The 23,073-nt window shown below is 42.9% G+C and overlaps 1 protein-coding gene across 1 annotated transcript in view; it reads left to right on the forward strand.

The window, feature by feature from the left end:
• Nucleotides 1-23,073, forward strand: part of LOC147320763 (replication protein A 70 kDa DNA-binding subunit-like) — a 56,267-nt gene that overhangs the window by 2,724 nt on the left and 30,470 nt on the right. The window contains exons 6-9 of the mRNA XM_086308952.1: nucleotides 46-144; nucleotides 7,167-7,374; nucleotides 11,116-11,218; nucleotides 11,344-11,412. Coding sequence (XP_086165078.1) covers nucleotides 46-144; nucleotides 7,167-7,374; nucleotides 11,116-11,218; nucleotides 11,344-11,412 — 479 coding nt within the window. The remainder of the gene's footprint in view (nucleotides 1-45; nucleotides 145-7,166; nucleotides 7,375-11,115; nucleotides 11,219-11,343; nucleotides 11,413-23,073) is intronic.

Consider the following 23,073-nt stretch of genomic DNA (forward strand, 5'->3'; position numbering starts at 1 on the left):
TAAACAGCCTCTGGAAGCCCCTTATGGTGTTTGTTCCTCTTTTAGGTAAGACTTCATCTCCACAGAAGGTGTCATCAAGTACCTATGTTCCAGAGTCCCCTCCGTCTGCTGCCGTGCCTGGACCCTCCTATAGGAACTACAGCTGTGAGTTTTTTTGTCAAACACTTTGTATATGAATCATGGTAATATAAGATAATACTGCTGCCATTTCCTGCTTGTTATTTAGTCACTTGTGTGGCAGAAGCACCTTTTCATTGTGTTGACATCAGCACTACTTTATATCTCACTGTATCAGAATAAATCGCTTATAGTGCAAAACAATGGCTTTTGAGAACCTGAAGAAAAAGTGAGTGTACTTATTCATTTACAATATGTGCCATTAATTATATGATATGCAGCACTGTGCAGATGCTTTGAGGAACCCCTCATCTCTTCATATTTTGCCTCCAAGCAGCCAGATTTTCTTTTAGGTTTTTAAAGTGGTCTTGAGCAATAGTTCTCGTGTTTTTTTTCCTTTGGGTGTTGTCTTCATTTTCTCTAATTTTTCAGTCAGTCCTTGTAGCTGAGCATTTTCAGAGGAATGTTTTTTTTTGAGCCACTTACACAGACCTATCGATCATTCATGCATAAAACAGCAACTTAGCTCAATATATGAACCAGTTTTGCATCTGCACGTGACAGGCAACTTAGCAAAGAAATAATTTTAATTAGTATTTGTAGTTGAATCCCCCCAAAAAACAAGTCAAAATTTGAGATGCATAAAGTGGTAGTTTTGCATCAGTAGACGCAGGATCCAAAAGTTTCTTCCCTCAAAGTGACTCGATCTGCTGTGTGTGTGTGTGTGTACTGCTCACACATTTGGGAAACAACAGCAGTAAAAGCTTTGCTTTTTCAGTTCAGTTCAGTTCATTTTTATTTCAAACATTTCAAACATGTGCCTTCACAATCATTACAAAATATCATTCCATTATTTGTTTGAAAAGGAGTAGGCTGAAGTATTTACTTATTTGTCCCTACCCCCTCAAGTTTTACCTCTCATTCATTAAATTTTTTTTGTCTTAAATTAAACAAACAACATATGAAACATATAAACATATGAAGTAAAACAAAACATAACATACATAAATCAAAAACAAGAAATTAGCAAGCCCCACCACAGTATAGTTTCTTTCATATGAAAAATACAGAATGTGTATATTTGCAGATACACAAGTTATGGAAAAACAACAAACCAAAACAAAACAAAAAAAAACAAAAAACCAACCAAAAAAGAACCACAACACCATTACCAGCAACATTACCATCCTGGGTTAACCCCGTTTTCTTCATTCTTATACTTATTTAAAATTAGGTTTTTATATTTTACTTTAAACTGTTTTATGTTTTGACTGTCTTTTATTTCTTCTGTTAGACTGTTCCATAATTTAACTCCTGCAATTGAGATTGACATAGTTCTTAAAGTTGTTCTAGCACTTTGTATTTTTAAATTCCATTTCCCTCTTAAGTTATACCCACCTTCTCTTTCTATGAACAATTTACAGATTTCTTTGGGAAGCAATTTATTTCTGACTTTATACATTATTTGCGCTGTTTTAAGCTTCACCAAGTCTTGGAATTTAATAGCTTGCATTTTGACAAAGAGTGCATTTGTATGGTCCCTGTACCCTACATTATTTATTAATCTAATGGCCCTTTTCTGTATTATAGTTATTGTTTGTGTGTTACTTTTGTATGTGTTTCCCCAGACCTCTACACAGTAGCTCATATATGGCAGTAGTAAAGCACAGTATAAAATGTGCAGTGCTTTCTGATCCAACATATACTTTGCTTTTCCCAGGACGGCAATGCCCCGTGCCAATTTCCCCCGAACATAAGCTTTCAGAATGATCAGGATGAAGCTATTAATAGTAAGGCCAAAAACATGATCCAACAAGCCGCAACATTAAGACGGCCTGCTATATATAGTGTATGATCCCGTCATGCTGTGTAAAAAGCTCTGGTGGCATCATGTGGTGTTTGGCAGGACACCGCTGGGTTGTGGTTTGGGGCCTTTGTGGTTTGGGCTTGTTCTGGTGAATCCAGCAATTGCTCAACATGATTGGTTAATGCCTTAGGCCCTTTTCAGTGTTCCTGGTGTCAGTACCAAGCAGTGGGGTGCATTGTCTGGCTGGAGGAGGCCACTGCCATAAGAGGGATTATGCTTGGTCTCTAACATTATATATGTAGGTGGTGTCAAAGTGTGCCAAGGCCTGAGGTTTTCCTGCTCTTGGATTATGGATATCATTACTTGCTTTGCAGATTACAGTATTTAATTACCTCATTGATTTAAAACAAGTCCTCATTTAGCCGTACTTACTACAAGGTCTTTAAATGAGCTACAAATCATTTTTGTCATCTACAATTCATATATTGTAGTGGTATAGAGCACCTAATCATGTGTGTATAATATTAACAGAGAACAAAGGAGGGTTTTGTTTTAGCTTAAACATACAATATTTGGTCCAGTTATTTCAGGGACAATTAGAATATTATTTCTTAATAAAACCTAATCTTGCCAACAGAGGGAGCCAAGCACCCTTTAAGCAAATGCTGCTGACAGTTGATTTGCAGTCTTCTCACTGTTTTCACCCCAAACTGCAGCTATAATTTGGTGGAGAACAGAGACTTGGAAAGACATTGCTAACCAAACAGTACATCCTGATGTCCATCCCTTTGATATTCATAGCAGTTCAGTGTTCAAAGGCTGTAGTCTGGGGGTGGGTTAAGAACTAGATAAAGCAGGATCATAAGGCACACTGTGGTAGCCACAGGAAATGCTAAATGAATGGTAGACTGAAGTCGCTTTAGTCTAAGTACCTTTTTTCATAACACGTTGGGTACTTAAATCATATTTACAGCTCAGCCATCAGAGCGGCAAACTATCTTGTTGCCCACTGGCCACTGGGGGAGTCCATAACTCACTTCTTCCTCTATTTTACCACCAACCAGAGTTTTGTAACATTTTAGGAGCCCCAAATGATACTCACTTTCCTGCCACAGTAGCTGTTGCCATGTATCATGCCTAAAGTAGTCTGCATTTTATTGGATCTGCTTTTATTAGCTTAGCCTTTGTTTCACTCAGTTGTTTTATACCACCACCAACTACGCTTAGCATTGACATTGATTTTGTTATGTGGCAGAAACATACCCGATAGTCCTTCTCGGTGGAGGATGTAGGCATGTGGGTGGATAATGAGTGCTTAGTATATTGCGCGTGTTTGTGCATGTGTAGGTGTGTGTCTGTGTGCTCGTGTTGTGACTGAGGGAGCTTGTGTGGGCCGGTGGCTCCTCCAGTTCATGGCTTCATGAATATTGTGTTGTGGACTGAATCCTGTTGTTGCGGTGCACACGGAGAATCGGCGCGGGGGGGTTGAGAGAGAAGTCAACTAATTTGACTCAGCAAAGACGAGGCTCCGTATTAACTAGTTCATCAGACTCCTTTCCTCATTACATCCTTTGATCTGTGTTGCTTCAGAGATTCAACCTGATAGATGAAAACTGCTCCTCTATTTAATTGTTCTGTTGATGAAGGGGTCTTGTGCATAAATTCTCAAGCCTTTTCTCCTTTTGAATGCGACTTAGTGATTGATTGTTTCATTATTTTTCTAAATTGCATTCTTACTAAGTCGATGCATTTTTGAGCGTTTCCAAGACTGCTAAATGCCACAAATCAAGCATTTCCATTGAGCTTTGGGTTATGTAATGGCTCATGGGGCTGTTGTTGTATTTGAGGGTTTTGATTCAAACCTCTGTGCAGACGTCCCAGTCTTTGAGCAACATACTGACTCCCTGGGTGCCTCCATTTGGCTAACTTGGCTCATTACTTCTTTCAATTATGTCTCTTTCTTGTACTGTAGCTCCGTGCAGCAGGGATCCTATTGGCAGAGAAGCCTAAGATGCAGGGAAGAGACACAAAGATGTAGGATATGTATTTACCAAACAGCACATCCTCTTTAACTCTTACACCATTTTCATGAGATGGCTATCACCCATGTAGACGTAAGGTTAAGAAATATTAAAACAAACATTTTAGAGGTATTAACTGAAACTCTACGACTGCTGCTCCTGTGCTTTATGTAGATATATATGTAGATATATTCATACATTAGAGCAGGGATGTCAGACTCTCTTTACATTATGAGCCACATACACTACACTTTGAACACTTAACCAGTGAAACGACATGATAAATTGTTAAAATTACAGGAAAAGTTCTAGTAGCTCCATGCCTAGACTGGTTTTCTTAATTCTCAGAAAATGTCTTTACTGTGGACCCACTAAAAATACGGAAATTTCTTTAGTTGATAGAGGACACCTTTCATGTTGGCCAGAATGAAGTCTTTAGTGGAACAATTCTGGCCTCCAGGCCTTACGTTTGACACCACTGCATTAGTGCATAATGAAACAAAACCCATTACTAAAACAATAGAAAAGGATGTCGCAGTGAAGTTTATTAATGGTTGGGCCAAACAATAATTCACTGTGCAGCTTTATACGACATGCATTTCTCCTGAATGAGCCCAAATACAAACACATACATGTTATCCATTTAAGAACTGGAACATATTTGATGATGCAAACCTAAGATCAGTTCTAAAATCACAGACCAGAGGACAGAGAGGACAGAGGAGTGAGAAACTGGAGGAAGTGTACAGTAATTGGCTGAATGGAAAGCTGCTGTAGGCATTGTGCTCTGTAGAGACTCCTGACCTTTGACACCTTGGGAGTAGGAGGATGCTGTTAGATAGACTTTTCCTGTTGAAGATTTTGTGGCATTTATTTTAAGTGTTTTGAGCGTCTAGTTGTTTGAGAGCACCTCTTAGGTTCGCAGTCCTCTCTCGCTTAAACATAACAGAACAGAAAAAACCCCAAAAAACCAGCAGTAGATGTGAAGTCAGAGGCCACGACACAGTTGTCACAGGTAGTTCTGTGTTCCCATTTAAATATTCATCAGCAGCTATCTCTTGAAATAGTCTTCTCAAACTGCTTTGTAGATGATATTTAAATTCCAAAAAGATATCTGGACTCACTAAAGTGCGGTTAAAATAATATCCATAATTCATCACTAACCATTCTCTGTAGGTTTCTTTTTCCCCCACACAACTCTTTCCCTTTTGCCCTCACTCTGATGAACACACACACACACACACACACACACACACACACACACACACACACACACACACACACACACACACACACACACACACACACACGTTTTCATTCTTTCTCATTCACGTTCTCTTTTTTTGTTATTATTATTTCCTTTTCATCCATACTGTATATTCCCCTCTTAGTGTATACTCATCACAGTCCGCTCTTTAACAACAGGAGCTGTCGAATATGGTATTGGCATACATATTAGAAGCCTGCATTGATCTAAGCCACAGAAAACGAGCATCCTTGATAAAGCTCTGCCCCCTCTTTGCTGTTTTTCAGTCCATTCCCGATTCCCACCACCTATCATCTCCTCATCTTCTCTTTCGCCACCAGTTCTCTCTTCCTAACTCTCCATCCAGATAGCGTGTGTATGAATATTGATGTTAATTACCCCTCGGCTGAAAATAGCTGTTCAATCTGTGAATTTCCCCAAGGAATTTGATCATGAGGTGCACACACACACAGAAAGGAGGGTATCATCGAGGTGCATATTTGTTGTGCTTTACAACCGGAGCTTAAATCAGAGGGAGTGGTCTCGGTGGACCTGATTCGCTTTATCCCTGAAAATCCCCGCACACCCTCCTTTCCAAAAAATACTGCTGCTCAATATGGCATGTTATTCCTGCCAAAAGAAGCAATTGCATAAAAAATATTGTGTCAGCAGATAAGTGTTTGGGTTGAATCATACTGATGGGGCTGATGCTACTTCATTGTGGGAGGTGAGATAGCACCTTATGAGTCTGTGGGTTGGTCCAAACTGTTGTATCTTGCAAAGAAGAACACAAAACTTGTGGAGTTTTTTTTTTTTTTTTTTTTAATTTTATACAAAGAAAACTTCGTCTTAACTTAAAAAAATACAGTTGTGTTGATTTATTTCTATGTGAGGTAGTTAAATTAGTCCTGAGTTGAGTATGCACATAACAAAGACAGAAATAAGATCAACGCTGCAAAATTAAATTCCATAAATTCCATATTATGCTATTGAATCACTCTCAGCTTGAGTAATTACACATTAGCGTTCATATTGATATTTTCTGACAATTTTAGCATTTAGTGGTTGAAGTAGACACAGGACGAGAAATATGCAATCATTGATTATTAACCTCCCATATTCTCTCCTACTGATCTAGAATAACTGCTCTGTCTTTGACTCAGTCGAAGTTAAAAAATAATCATGGCGCATGAACATAATTAAGGCAAGTATGTTTGCTTTCTTGGCCATGAGACCGATAGTCTGATAACTAATTCAAATTATTCTTTCTCCTATGACTGAAAGGCACGTACAGATATAGTAATTATGAAATTAATAATTGATTGGCAGCCTTACCCGAAGAAGAAAAACATTTTTATTAATTGGCACAAACCGATGTTAACAGGGAATTAAGTAACTCTGAGTATGCATCTCTGTTGGGAGAATTTAACTTTTTCAGGCGTTTTATTATTTTGGCAGCTGCTCACAGATCAGATGATAATACTACCACTAATGTTTAATCCTAGCTGAAATTTTTGGCAGCGTGTTTCAGATTGTATTGCCTAATAGCAAACTGGCAGGTGCTCTACCACTGTAGTTGGGCTAATAAATACCTCACAGTGGTTGGAGCTTTGATAGAGTTAATGAAAAACTATTAACAAGCTACTTTTGCAACATAAGAGACATAGCTTATGCAGGTATTAAATAGAATGGAAACTAATGTTTGGTAGTCTCACCGGATGTGGGATGTGGGATCGTGCTACATACGTTAATAGTCCAAGTTTTAAACCTATAAATCAACAGTAAAATAACACTGAGAAAATCAGCAAGTCTTCTCGTTTCAGAAGTTTGAACCAGCCAGTGTTTGCCATTTCAGTTTGAAAATGGCTTTTGTGGTGAATCCATTTCCAAGATTGTTGATGATCTCTTTCAGCAATATTAAATTACCATGTTGTTAATGTGCAACACTCTTTTAAGTATCTTCTTTGTGTTTCAGCTCCCAGAGGCAGAGGAGGAAGTTTTACGGGAAAAACACCCATGAAAGCTTCTCCCATGAAGGCCTCAGCTATTAAAGCATCACCCAGTAAGGGCTTAACTATGAAGGTTTCACCCATGAAAGCTTCGCCCATGAAGGCCAACAGCGCTTCTCCAGGTTCTTCAGCAAAAGTGAATCCTATTGCAAGCCTCAACCCCTACCAAAGCAAGTAAGTGCAAGTGATCTCGGTCTAAATTTGCTCACTTTTATATACATCAGGGGTCTAAGACTCGTTTTAGCATGCAGCTCAAATGTATTTTAAGTTGGTCAGACCTAGGAGACAGTGACTATAAAAAAATAAAGACAACCAAATGCTTTCTAATTATTTTAGTGTGAAGATGAACCCTTAGATTGTGAGGCATTCAATTTTAACTGTCCAGTTTTGTATTTATTTCCACATTCAGTCGTATGTCATTACAAAGAAACAGAACTGTTGGAACGTGCTGACATGTCTCTGTAGCTTAACCACCTTACTTTGGTGTATTATGGTGGGCGGTAGATAGTGTTGTTGTATTTCAGAAGAATATAAAACAGATAAATCAAACATCTGGGTAAAAAAAAATGAACAATTTGGACATTTTGCTGTGGGCAGGATTGGACCTTTTAGTGGCCACTTGTACCTTACATTAGACACCCTTCACATGCATGTACTGTGTGTGAGTTAAGTTCTGTAGCAGATCATTGTAAAGTTGTGAAGTTGAATCTGACTTGCCCATATTTCTTCCTAATATCCAAACAAACTTTAAGCTGTATATGTTTATGATTTCACTTTGATTTTGTTGCTTTTCTGCTCATCAGCTAAACTACTTTCTCTCACGCTGTGACTCTGCTTCCCCGCTTGCTACCATTTCTTGGTAGCACTTTGGGGCATGTGTTGACGCATGCATGTATGAGCATTCATTTTTTTTCGCTCACAATGTGTGTGGCTGTGTGAACTTGAGTGTGCATATGTTATACAACCCATTTGCATGGAAATGAAATGAAATGACCGATATTGCCTTGGAAACGGACACTTTTGCACCAGGTACTGCTGGGTCTTTATGGTCTGCTGCTGAGGTTTTGATTTTGTTATTTGGCCCGGTGGGGATTTGGCTAACCACGTTTTTTCCCTTTTCCTTCCCTCTTACAGTTTCACCTCCAGGGTTCGCTTTTACTGCACCCTCCCCCCCACCCTCATGTTTCTTATCGTTTCATTAGGCATAAGTCTCTGTCTCTGACCTTAAAGTTAGCTACAAAAAGACAAGAGCACAGAATAACAAGCTCTAGTTGTAGTGAAGGCACCCTGTCAACTCTCTCTGTGTTTGGGCACTGATAACGTAGCACTGTTTGAAATTGTAGGCTGTAAAGATAACTGTGCCTCTAGGTGTTGTAATAAACTGATGACTGTTCCTACTTTGAAGTTGGGGAGTACCTAGAGTGAGTAAAACAGATGACTTCAGCAGCTGTAGTCCTTCTATGAACATTTGGGTGAGATTAAAAGTGGAGGTTTGTTGTCGTTGTGTGACACAGTGTTACATGCAGTTGATTATATAGTGATGCTTTCTATGTGTGCAAGGTCTTTTATGGCTGTTCGCATGGCTTTCCCCATCCCATTCTGGTATTGTTAAGTAAAAGCATCTAGAGCAGACTATAATTGGCTTTTGACTGTCATAAACCTTGGTGTAGCAGTCTTATCCATACTGAGCAGGAAATAGGGTTCACTCGAGGCCAGCAGCTGCTCTTATGATAGGGGATTTAATTGCAGGCAAAGTTATAGTAAGAATATCCTCCACTGCAAAATTATCAATGCAGTCAAAAAGAATCCTGCTTCATAAAGCGCAGAGCATGGCTGGCTGTTGTTAAAAACAGAACAAGAAGCACATCCAGGACTTGGCAGATGTACAACAACCAGTTCACTCTTTGAAAAGAAAGTTGTGATATGCTTTATTTTTCCCTTTCACTGAACTTTAAAAAAGACTGTGAGACACTCATTCAATTTCCTAGGAAATTGTTCTTTTTGTGCAGTTGTGTTACACATTGGTGACTGATGTGTGCCGAGCTGGAATGCTCATTAACAAAAAAGGAGGCTTTTTAAAGTGTCTGCCGTAGGGCTGTTCGATATAACGATATATATCGGATGACGATATAAAAACGTCTGTCGTTTCATTTTACGCTATCATTTGTTTCGTGGTGTCGCAAAATACACTGTTTACGGCAATATTTTTTTCATCGTTTTGATGGTCACTGTAGTGGCTATATTCTTAAAGTTCTCTCTTTCTCTTATATTTAATATAAACACACTACGGACGGAGAAGCGCCTGTTTTTATGGGTTGTCGTTAGCAACAACGATGGTAAAACCATCGCATGTCCACTTGTTTATTTTCCACATAAACCTTTCACAATAAAGCTCAAGATCCTGTTGAGACTTTTCAAAATAAACTGAATCACGTGAAAAAGTATGCAGAGTATTGACGGATGAGAAGCAAAAAAAGAGTCGTCAGGTGCTAAAAAAATCAACCTTAGACTCAAACATTAGAACAGGCTTTCCCCCGCAGCACGCCGTGTAATAAATACTCACAAAGAAAACGGCGGCCGTTACAACCTATGTCTAAAAATGTGTAGTTTCATGCATCGGTTAAAACACTCGACTCCAGGTACACGACGCCCAGCTGGAAACACTTCACCTACCCGAGATTCACAGAATTTACAGAAAATATTAATTCTTTTGTGATTTATATCGTTATCGGGCGATAAAGGTTTTATATCGGGATATGAGATTTTGGTCATATCGCACAGCCCTAGTCTGCAGTATTATTTACTGTTTGACCTTTAGACTTATTCCTTTAGTTAAGTTTCACACAGCTGTGCTGTTAAAGGCAACTTATTTGCAGTAATTTGTTATTTTTAACAAAGTATTTATATTAAATGTCCTGTTTGTATTTGCATAATGAATATCTGATGATGGAACACGGTGGAAGGGATTTGTGCATTTACAAGGTACAGGGCTTTAATGAACCAAGGACTTTTATTTGACAAAAATTCTCCACTTATAACGTCTCATTCATTCATACAAGCACTTTTTATACAAGTGCTTTCTATCTAACATTCACAGTCTAATGAGTGCATTAGGAGCAACTTACAACACTCTTCCCTTAAAAGTAAATACTGTCCAGAAAGTGAGCTACCTTGGTGGAGGTTTGTGTGCTTAAAACAAGAGTGCTTTTTTTTTTAAAGTGAAATCATACCAGCAGACTGAGCAATTTTTCCATTCATACAAAAAAGGAAGTTTCACATCGAGCTTGGTCTAGGTGAACCTACTTCTACCAGCAGACACTGGAGCCAGTGAAGCTGTAGCCGTAGCCTAAAGCATCAAAGATTAAAGTTGGTGGAACATCATGCAGGCTAGTTACAGTAGCTTAACTTAAATGGATCAGCTCTGTATGGTATAGATGCTTTTTTGCCTTATGAAAGTAGCACCGGTGATTTAGTGACCAATTATCGGGCCAGATGAGAGCATATTGACCAAACAATTGACAATACTTTGGTAAGTAGTTAGTGTGCCAAGGCCAGTGAGTTCTCAACAAGTCAGTTTTTTATGGTTTGTCATCTAAAATAACTTTGATCTTGTGTTAAGAGGATATATTTTTGACATACGACTGGCATCCTGTCCAGGGTGTACCCTGCCGCTCGCACTACGTGAGCTATGACAGGCTCCAGCCCCCCAATGACTCAGAATTGGATGGATGGTCGAATGGGCTTTAATACAATCACTGCCAAAGACAAAATTATCTAGCAATCAGTCTTTTTATAATATACAATAGTGTTATTTGTTTTATAGTCACAGAACAAAATTGCTCTAGGAGGTCTTGAATGATTAGTGATTTATCAGTCACTGATTAATACAGATTCATTTTTATTTTTTTTCCATAGGTGGACTATCAGAGCCAGAGTCACCAACAAGTCGAGCATTCGCACGTGGAGTAACTCCAGAGGAGAGGGCAAGCTCTTCTCCTTTGAAATAGTGGATGAGAGTGTAAGTAGAGGAGTAGAGAGGTCTTATTAAATCTGACTGTTGCATCTTAATATGGTCACACATGGCTGATTTTTGCCTTCTATGTGCAATGAAATGGTGTTAAATGGAAACGTGCTTGTCAACAGGGTGAAATCAGGATCACTGCTTTCAACAAGGAAGTGGACAAGTTTTTCTCTCTAGTGGAGCAAGGCAAGGTGAGCAGATCCCAGTCATCTGTATTCACACTTGAAGCGATAAGTGCTTCCTTGGAAATTTCAGGCAAAAAATTATACGTTTTACATGTGTTTACACTGAGTTTTATGACTCAAGAGTGTAAAGAAAGGTTTGCGCTTGCATTCGCGCCAATAAATCTGACTGAATACTCATTTTGACAAAAGAACGATTTACACACTGCTTGCGGCTTAAGTCTCAGGTATTTATTTTGTATGCACACACAGGTCCTCAAACAACATCGGTGAAATACTGCCTAATAAAATCCTTCTGTAAAATCTTCTCATGTCTGGAGGACTTTTCGATTTTATAGAGGAGACTCCTTAAGTCATTTTTGCTAAAATAGATACCTGTGTGGTTGAGACATATTGAGCACTGTAAATATATGAAAGATACCCATGAAGCTGACATATTTCAAGAAAATCTTATGGGCTGCTAAATATTTGTGTACATTTACCTGCAGATGAATAATCTTTTAATATTTTTACGGGATGAATTGCTAGATGTTTCTTTATCTATTTGCTCCTATGTTGCTTACGATTTGTGTAGTCTTTTGTCTTATTCATCCATGCTTCTGAAAAACTGACTTGGCTACAGTTACTTGAATACATACCCAAAGGTTTACCCTTTATTTAAAGATTCAGTCTAGTGGATAAATCCTGTGGTAATTTAAGTATAAAAGAGGCTTTCGTCACACTGAGTTTCATTGCACTACAAGCAATGTCTCTTTTCGCTTCAAGTTTAGAGGGTGAGCATGATTAAAATGACCAGTAACCCCCCTCAATGTGCAAATGGGCATGTATGATTGAATACTAGAAAGTCGAGCACTGATGCTTATGTGTGTCTCTGCCAAACCAGATGGTCTTAAAGAATCTTGGAAATATCATGTGGTAATAGGATCATCTTTTGACCAGAGGGCCCTGGTTCAAACCCCGTGTCAGAGAGTATCCATATTAGAAAGAAATGCTACGCCTACAAGCTCCAGCTGCACTCACATAACTGACACAGACACTGATCCTTGGGCTTACTGCAGGGCTGCAAATCAAACAAGATATTTGATCAAATTTAAGTATGGTTATAAAAATTCCAAATGATAGTAAGGAATAATTATTTATTAATTATAAGAATTTTATTAAATCATTGCATCTTGCTTTCAAGTGGCTACATTCATAAAAACACGATCAGTGAGACAGATTCATGTAATAGTGCTGCAGATAAGTAAAACAATCTTTCAAAAGTGGATACAAATGCCAAAATTTTCATGTTTGTCTCTATGCAGCCATTAATCTGAGAAATCCCATTAGCCACTTCAATTTTACGAATTTTAAACATTTCCAGTTTGGCTATTATTTCTATTACTATTACTACACAATTTCAGCCAATACATTTCTGAGGTTTTAGTCTTGATTTATAAGCTCTGTACTTCACTATACGTAAAAAACTTCTTCAGGCCTTTTTTTTTTCCTTTTTTTTTTTTTTTGCCTGTCCCGTTTGGTTCTTTTGCCATCAGAATTATTGTCTAAAGGCAAAGAAAGATGCCCAACGGATTTACTTTACCAAATTGACCATCCCAGCCTTGCCATAATGGTCTATTTGATTCACCTTTTATTGTTTATTTTATTTATTTTTTTATTTTCACCTGCTAGATACGGGACAGACTTGAATGAGGAAAAGAAAAGGGAGAAAGGAAGAGGGGGAAAAAACAGCGGAGAAGAGGGACGGGGATAAAGGGCAAAAAAAACAAAAACCAACTAAATAAGCAGACAAAAAAAATACATATATCAATCACCTGGATCACCTGTTGAAAAAGAAAAAAGAAAACAAGCAGAAGAAAACGAGATCAATACAATAAACAACATCACGATGATATATGGGAATATAACAGTAAATACTAAATATTAAACATTATTGTGCAGCACGTAATATCGACAGCGCACAGTGTGCTTTGAGGTAGGAGCCAAAAAGGGTGTAGTTTGTGTGTGTGAGCACCCGTGTGTACACCTGTGAGCATGGACGCGCTTGTTTTTAAAAGGTTCCTTCATGTAATGATCTGCTAGAGGGTGTGGGGGGGCCACAGCCCCGTCCTCCAGGGCATGAAGCAGGTATGGAGGAGATCAAGACTCCAGACATCCAGAGGCCCCCAGAACACAAGAGACCAAGGAAACTCGGCCGGGGGCTCGGTTTCATATGCAAAAAAAATTATTGCGCTAGCACCTCACCCCACCTCCGAAGTGGCCCGAGCGAGCCCCAGGCTCCAGTCCCCGATAAGCAGCCACCAAGGAGTGAGCCGGTGTGTACCTGGGCGCCCATCCCCGGACACAAAGAACCACCAACGCACCGACGTCTGAGGGCTTCTGCCACTGGCAGGGGAAGTGGTGGTGGGGGGAGATAGGCCTCCATATCTTAGAGGTCCTGAGATGTCCCCAGAAAGGTGGCGTCAGATACCCAACCTGACATATAGACACAGGCATACAGGCACACACAGATACAAACATCCATTCCCACCCTCATGCTCTCATATGCACTTACTCAACACTCAACCAACGTGGAGACAGACATAAAGAGACACTGTACACACGATCACACTCCCCAAGCGTACTCTAAGAACCGGGTCTAGGTACCCTTGCCCCTGCAGGGGGAAACTGCACCCAGACCCAGGTGGTGTTACCCTTTTCCCTGCGGTGGGGAGAAGCAGACCGCCCCAACTCCGCAGCAGCAGGGAGGTCCCACATTCCAGACCCCAGTCGGACGGCCAACTCCTCCTCCTGGCCCCCTGCTCCAGCAGGTCGCAGAGAACGGGGGTGTGAGAAGACTCCAAAACCTGCCTCCGCCCGCTCATATGTAGTGTTGATGCATGTGTGTTCTAAGGTGCATTTAACCCTTTAAAACCGGTCAGAGCGGGCACGCTCCGTTTTGCGTAACTATTTTTAAATCCCGGTAGCACTGCAACCACGTGAGCTAGCACAATAATTTTTTTTGCATATGAAACCGGAGGAGTTGTACTTACATCTTATGCCATCAGCTTGTCCTAGGTCACGGTTTCCTTCCACATATAGCTTTGCAAAAACTGCATAAAAAGCGCTTGCAGCAACAAAAACATAATATTCCAGAAACTTGCTTTGCCGATCCGATCAGCTGTTCATAACACTTCCTACTCCATCAGCTTGAACTATCGCATGTCCGCCATGACCTGCCCAAAACCGGAAGTGACGTCATTTTCGCGGAAATGTAGTTTTTTTTTTACCACCAGGGCCTCATGAGCCTATACTGGTGTTTTTAAAAGTTATGTTTGACTTTATGACTTTCTGTGTCGTTTCTGGGATGCTTAGGACTCATATTGCACTGCTGGAAATAGTTTATTTTGATGCATATGCTGCTTTTTTGCAAATTTGCACTATAATATTTATTTTCGTTTTTCCTGCAGTGTATAGAAATTGGTGTATTTCACAAATAAAACTATGAAGACACTCAAAATAAATTTCCTGTGGTGGGAAAGTAGTTTGTGCAACTTTTTTGTATTTACAGTTTTGAGGGATAAGCCTCTTAAATTTCTCTAACTAGAAATATATGTTAAAAAACAAAAACGATTTTAAATTTTTTTTGTAGTTTATTGCACTTTTTTGCAATTTATGTAATTACTATGCACTTAATGCATGCATGTTATTAAAATTTAGGCTGTAATCGTTGTATTGATGTATAGCAACTTGAAATGCTCCCAAAAATGGCTCTATAACATGTAAAAATATAATATAAGCTCTGGTGGACTTGGTTCTATGGTAGGTCTTAAAGGGTTAAAACCCAGGAGGGCATGGAGCTACCTGCCACAGAGCAGCAGGTAAGCGCATAGCCCCTCCTGATAGCCCTCGATGTCTACGTGTATTTAAAATTTAGAGGTGGGCAACGACGCCAGGGGTGAGGTGTACACCCTGATGGTCTTTTGGAGTCCGTGTAGCATGCCCACCCCCAAGATCCTATATGTATGTGTGATGAGAGTGTGAGTAATGTGAATGTCTAAGTTGTGAGATAAAACTGAGGCACAAGAAGCCAGAAGGGGACAGAGGGGGGGTAGCCTCCCCTGCACCCTGGTGATACCCCAAGGCCCTGCATGTGTGGGTGATTGTGGCGGGAAGAGGGAGGCAGCTGGAGATGGGGAGGGAGGAAGGGAGGGGCAAGTGACCCCTCCCTGGGGCCAGCTCCCCCACTGACCCCAGTGGGCACCCCCATACTCCGCAACCCTTCAGGGAAAGGGGGCCCAGGCCCATCCGGACCGGTGCCCAGAACAGCAGCGACGCCCGGCCCCACAGAGTCCGGGACAGCCCACCCAACCCCACCACGTGCAGAAAACTGCACCCACCCCGTCATCGACTCATCTTCCAGACTACACAAGACAATAGACGCCCAGGCTGAGATCTTCCTCCACCTCTCCTGTATCTCCCCCTCCTGCAGAGTGAGTTCCTGAAGAGAGGAGAGCTCCTGCAAGGTGTAACAACCTCCCCCACCAGTTGAAGAGCCCCCCAGGTGGCTCTGTTCACTGGCGGCACCCTGCGCCAGGGCCGGGCCCCCATACACCCACCCGCCCACAACCCCAGCAACATACCAACCAGGACCCAAGCCCCCGAGGCCCGGCCAGGGCCCCAACCCAGAGACTGAGCGCCCCCAGAACCTCACGCCCGTCCCGGACCCACCCAGGGGCAGCCAGGCTACCAGGTCAGTAACCCACGTCTGTCAGCACAGACCCTCCCCTAGCCCCGCTGCCCGCAGCCACGAGGAAACCGATACCTTAGAGCCAACAGAGCCCCTAATAGGCCATGACCGCTACCCCGGGTTGAGCCCCCCAAGGAAGATGCTCCTGGGGAACCCCCCGATGCCCTAAGCCTGTCCCTACCCACACACCAATCACAACAGCGAAGGTGGGACCAAACTATGACCCCCCACCCCCACTAGGTGATGGAGCTAATCAAAGGAGCCCAGAGCAATTGATCTGATGTGGTGGCAGAGGCTGTATCGAGACTAATGTAATCTAATAGATAATTCCTATATTGGTTAGAATTAAGATTATTTTTATTTTTCCAGTTCATGAGGACTGTTTTCTTTGCTATGCATAGGGCAGTGAAAACCATATGGGCGATATTCTTATCTGTAGTGACATTATCTAAGCTGCCCAACAAACACACTAAAGGGGAAGTTGGAATGTTCTTCAGGCCTTTTTTTGTCAAATGTTAAACAAAATAATTGCAATGAGACATTGACAGTGAAGCTCCAGTGGGCCAATAAAAATTGCACTGTGCTGTGCAAGCAAAGGGATTACCCTTTTACCTCTTTGATAGCATGCTTACGACTAGGTTCAGACATTTAACAGTCATCCGGTGCCAATTTATTCTTGATTTATTCTTAATTTTTGATTCAATGAATTCCATGTGTTCAGTGCATGAAGACTTCTTTACCCTTTGCTCAGCTCTCATGCTCACACACCCTGTCGTCAATTTTCTTAATCATTTATTTTGTAACATGCTAACACAGAGATAACCTTTTACCATCACACCAAAAGCTACTTTCAGTGAACTACAGCTCTTTGGATAGATTCAAACCTAAAACCTTAATGTGAGGCAACTAATGTAACACTGTGATGCCTAGCTGTTTGTTTCTTTGGTTAACTAATGTAAGTAGTTAAAATACACTGTCAAGATTTAATGTTAGTTCATCTTCTAATGTCTCCTAGTTTAGTTCATGGGGAATGACTGTAGATTACACTTACCTAGCACCCAAGCACTTTTAAATATGCACCTACAGACACATTTTTAACACTCACATGCAATCCAGAATGGATGGGTAAGGATATACCAATCCATTCTCTATCTTATTCAATCCCGAGGCACTATAAACAACATGATTTTTGGTGGTAGTAGGTAGGGCTGTGCGATATGAGCAAAATCTCATATCCCGATATAAAACCTCTATCGTCCTGATAATGATAAATCACAAAAATGTAACATTTTCTGTAAATTCTGTGAATCTCGGGCAGCTCGACTTGTGGGAAGTTTTTCCAGCTGCGGGTCATGTAGCTGGAGTCAAGTGTTTTAACTGATGCATGAAACTATACATTTTTAGACATAAGTTGTAATGGCCGCCGTTTTCTTTGTGAGTATTTATTACACGGCGTGCTGCAGGGAAAAGCCTGTTCTAACGTTTGAGTCTAAGGTTGATTTTTTAGCACATGGTGGATCTTTTTTACTTCTCATCCGCAAATAATTTGCTCTTTCACGTGATTCAGTTTATTTTGAAAAGTCTCAACAGGATCTTGAGCTTTATTGTGAAAGGTTTATGTGGAACATAAACAAGCGGACACGCATGCTGTTACCGTCGTTTTTGCTAACCACAACCCATAAAAACAGGCGCTTCTCCGTCCGTAGTGTGTTTATATTAAATATAAGAGAAAGAGAGAACTTTAAGAAATGAATATAGCCACTACAGTGACCATCAAAACGATGAAAAATACGGAGAGAAAGGACCCAAAATGCAGGACTCGAAGGCAGACAAACTCAAAAAAAAAAAAAAAAATCAGCTTTATTGCTGATAGCAACAGAACAGGAACCTCACTAAACTGGGAATACAAAAACCGAACTAGGCAGGCAGGCGAACACACAGTTAACATGAGAGTAGAAGCCGTTAACGACGCGACACTGACACAAAGACACACTGGGCTTAAATACACTGAGGGAGTCATCAAGGAATTAGAGACAGAAGGGGAACACAGCTGGGAGGAATAAGGCCTAACGAGACAGGGAGAGCAAATCTGGAACACTGACATCAGACAGGAACAAGAACCTTTAAAGTAAAACAGGAAGCAAAACACACTTTACTAAGACACAGACTAGACAGAGAGAGACAGACTTGACACTGACCAAAACCTACTGTTAGTGATGGCCCGCTTGAAGCTGACGCTCCGGAGCGTGTGTCGAAAAAAACAACACACTGGTTCAGAAGCACTGTGTCGAGGCTTGCTTCGTTTGGCAAAAGTCACGTGACCAGTGACGTCCGAAGCTTCATTACGCACGTAACTGCTTCGGTACCTGATTCAAACAGATATAAGGAAGTGAATCATCCACGGGATTCGTGGAGTGTGTTGATGGTGACAGATAGCGACGAGGTGATCATTCCACTGACAGATATGGAGCCAGCGAGGAAGAGAGGACGTTCTGGCGTGTGGGAATATTTTGAGTTGATTTTGCTCAATTCATTTTATCTGCCGAAGTGAAAAACTTGAAATGTCCAAAATCATGTTTTCATAATGTAAATATCATTACAGCATATGACTTTAGGAACACTTCCATGTGAATTAAAGCTAATGAAGACTACAAAAATGTATTTGACACTATACGTACATGACATTGCTACACAGTTTAGAAAATCATTTTGTTTATTGTTGTTAGGTGATAGTCTGCAGGACCCAGGAATACCTGCATATCTACCAACTTGCAGTGTAGTTCCTGCACTCCACAGCCTCTTCTGTTCCATGCAAGTGGATTTTCTTCAGGGCAGGAGAAACTATTTCTAAGAAAAGAAACAGACTCAGCCAGCGCACAGTAACACTAATCCTCTTTTTAAATGTAAATAACAAAAGGGCTACCTTACATAGATCATGTTTTTACTTTGCAAGTTCTTGATTAGGGATGGGTTTTGATTATCGCTTTTCTGATTACAATCCATGCTAAATTGAATAAAGTGATATTGATTCATTACAATCCTGTGTCGATTTGTAAATTAACGTTATTATGCCTGAAACGCCAGCATCTCAGGTTAAACCTCACAACATGTCGTCAAACACCATGCAGCTAAAACAGTAACTGCGAGCAGGTTTACGGATTCTGCATACAAACGTGAACACAGAGCGCGGACCCGACGCGTCAGAGTCAGATTTTGATGTGTCGTCAGGTCCGCGCTGTGTTTGCCTCTTTTTTCTTCGCTGGCTTCTGCAGCTGCAGGTTTCATAACTCTCTGTTTACATCTCTAATTAAGTCTCACATGTGTCAGCTTTCTTTTAATAGATACGAAATTATGGATATATACTGTTAAATGATCAGACTTGTAATATTTCTGACTGAGGCAAAACTTTCCAGATTCCAATCAAATTGAATCGGATCCTGTATCGAATCAAAATGATTCTACAAATCAGTGACGATGCAGCCGTACTCAGCTTCCTAAGCATTTTCCCTTTCCAGTTCACAATCAATCCCATCCCTAGGTCAAAAATATGTATAGGACAATTGGCCTAATCTAATATTTTGTATGAACCTGTCAAGCTGTCCAGTGATTAAACGACAAGTAGATGGAGGCAGGACTTCACAGCAGGGGCATACTCCATAATGTGCTGTGCATTCTCATATGTATATTATATATATTGCTCACTTATTGTATTTACCAACATCAAGGAGTTATGAGCAAAGAAAGGCCACCATAGTGCATGTTTAAATAGGGAAAGTTTATTGATCAAAATGTATTACGCAAATACGCATTACATTTTTTTCAGCCCCCCAATCGAGAAAACAAAACCAATTACATGTTCAAAGCAACGGAACGGTGGCCCAATATCAGAGAGAACTCCACTCTTGAGTGAGCAGTGATAATTGAGCAGTCCGTTTTATTTTGCAGATTCAAGCTGCTCTTCAAAATTTTCACCACCAGATGTCACCAGAGAGGACTGTGTTGAAAAGCTTCGAGTAATGAACCGTTCCCTTTCAGTCGATTCACTCGGTACAACACATAAGTATGGGATATCACGCCCTCGCGTGTCCTGGCTGAAGAAACCTTTATTCACGCCTTTACGGCAGATGACGTGTGATGACACGCGCAAGGCCCCGCCCGCACATATAGCCGCTGCCATCACCGTCATCCCTCAGTTCTTACGCTCTTCACCTCGCTGAGAACACCTCTGCTGAGTTGGGCTAGCTAGCTACTGCTAGTTAGCTCCGTTGTCTGCCAACTTGAACCTAGCTTAACTGCCCCTGTTGGTGTTAGCCTCCACCGCCCAGCTGGTGCGTAGGCTGCCCGCGGAGCGCTATTTTCAAGTTTTTCTTGTGCAGCGTTTCGCTTTGCGTTTTGGGAATGGACTCCAAACCGAAGCGAGCAAAGCAGAAATCTTCTGTTCGCCCCTGTCCTCAGGGATGTGGTTTCTCTTTGCACGACAGCGACCAGCACGATGCCTGCCCTGTCTGCCTGGGGATCGTCCACGCTAGGAGAGCGTTGACGGAGCCCGAAGCTTGTGCGTTTTGTCGCCAGCTCCGACGCTCGACCCTGGAAAGACGGGTGACGTTTGTGGAAAGAGTGCTGGGACGCTCGGCTGTCGCACGGCATGACCCTCTTCTTTCCGAGTCTGGAGCCCCGGCTTCGTCCGAGTCCGAAGACGAAAATTTTCAGGTCGATGTCCCCGCGATTAGCTGGGCTGACCACATGGAATACGTTGACGGGTTAGCCGATGACGGACCGGAACCATGCAGGAGCGCTGACGGGCTTCAGCCTGGGTTGAAGCCCGCCAGCGCTCCCCAGGAAGACGATGACGTGCTGGACATCGGCCTGGACATCCATGGTTTGTCGGAGGATGAGCAGGAGAGCTCATTGTCGACCCAATATGCCGCCGCTGCTGCGCCGGTCGGCCACGATGACACCTCTCTTTTCTCCCTGTTTCGCCGTGCCGCTGAGAAGCTGCAGGTGGACTGGCCCTCTCCTCCACCAGCTCGGAAGCCGTCGCGGTTTGCGGGTTTTTTCCTTCCACCGGAGCCCGCAACGGCCAAAAACTGCCTCCCCATGTTCCCAGACTTTCTCTGCGAGCTAACAGCGTCATGGGACAAACCTCTGTCTACCCGCGTCACTGTGCCCGGCTATGGACAGTACATGGAATTGGACGGCGCCGAGGGAGCTGGTTTAGCTAACCCACCCCCTATGGAGCCGTCTCTGGCTGCTTATCTGGCCCCGTCCCATAACCATGGTGTCGGTGGCCCCGCAACTCTGCCGTCCAAGCACTGCAGATTCTCGGCCTCGCAGCTGGAGAAGATTTATCGGGCTCAGGCCGGCACCGCTCGAGCCATGAGCTCCGTCACCATGCTCCAGACGTACCAAGCAATGTGCCTGGCGGAGCTTGGATCGCTGGTTCCGGAGGACAGCCCGCTGTCACCTCTTCTTAACGAGGTTAGAGTCACCACGGATTACATCCTCCGTGCGTCTCGCTGTGCAGCGCTCTCCCTGGGCAGAGGGGTGGCTTCGACAGTGGTGGCGCAGAGGCACCTGTGGCTGACCCTCTCCGACGTCCCTGATAGAGACAGAGCTGTGTATCTGGACGCACCAGTGTCTGCGGCTGGGTTATTCGGACATTCACTTGAAGCCATTCAGGCTAGATTCGATCTGAGGAAGAAGCAGACGGAAGCTCTGCGCGACATCATCCCCAGACGCCAGCCCCAGCCCAAGCCCACTGCTAGCTCTCACAGGCCCGCCGCTCCTCTGACAGCTGGCAAGAGACCGGCGCCCACTGCTGGAGTGGGAGGGCCGCCGGCGAGAGCACGTACTCCGGCCCGAGCTCCACGCCAGTCGGCCTGGGGCAAAGGCCCTCCCCCGGGCCCCCGACGGGACCCGACGCCCAGGAGGAAGAAGCCTCAGCCCTCCTAGCTGTGATTGCGAGTGGGGAAGGGATCCGGCAGCAGGGAGACGCTGCTCTTACCCCTCTGTTGCCGCACAAGAGGTGCCGCTTAAGTTCTGTTCAGGTTGTCAGCCCCAGAAGGCGCTGCACTTCCCTATCGCGGTCTCCCAAGCACATAACCCCTGCACACGGTTCAGATGTGTTGAATGTTCAAGCGACCACATCGAGTGTTCCCGCTGTTTTTCATTGTTATGCCCCGGAAAAGGTGCACCCAACAAAATGTATAAATGTACATGTTCCCATGTTGCAATCAATAAAGAGTGTTGTTTACTCTCAAACAATCTCGAATGCTCAACCTGCAGGCGAAATGAGCCAGGTCAGGCAGGGGATGCAGTCCCCTGTAGACACACTGGGGGGCGACGGCGCCCCGCCGTCAGTGCTGCAGGCCAGCCGGCTGGCTGCTCACTTCCCTCAGTGGCGCGCTTGCGCCCCCTCTCCGTGGGTGCTGCAAACCGTTGCCATGGGTTACCGGTTGCAGTTCCGGGTCAAGCCGCCTCGTTTCCAAAGAGTCGTGAACACGATTGTCAACCCCGAGGCAGCCTTGGTACTCAGAGAGGAAATACAGGCGCTATTACAGAAGAGAGCAATACGGGTGGTCCCCGCTTCGGAGACGGACAAAGGTTGGTACAGCCGTTATTTTGTCATTCCGAAGAAAGGGGGAGGGCTTCGTCCCATCCTCGACCTGCGAGTCTTGAACACGTACCTGCGAACGTACAGGTTCAAGATGCTAACACTCAGACAGCTCCTGAGTGCAGTCGGCCCGGGAGATTGGTTTGCGACAATCGATCTAACAGATGCTTATTTTCATGTCGCTATACACCCGAAACACAGGCAGTTTCTGAGGTTTGCATTCGAGGGCGTAGCCTACGAATACCTAGTGCTGCCGTTCGGGCTGTCGCTCGCTCCCCGCACCTTTACGAAATGTGCCGAGGCAGCGCTAGCGCCCCTCAGGAAGAGG

Source organism: Aulonocara sp. 'chitande type north' Nkhata Bay, linkage group LG10, assembly GCF_057382095.1.
Source record: "Aulonocara sp. 'chitande type north' Nkhata Bay isolate Kocher_YH1m ecotype deep benthic linkage group LG10, A_spYH_male_GT1.1, whole genome shotgun sequence".
Taxonomy (NCBI): Eukaryota; Metazoa; Chordata; class Actinopteri; order Cichliformes; family Cichlidae; genus Aulonocara; species Aulonocara sp. 'chitande type north' Nkhata Bay.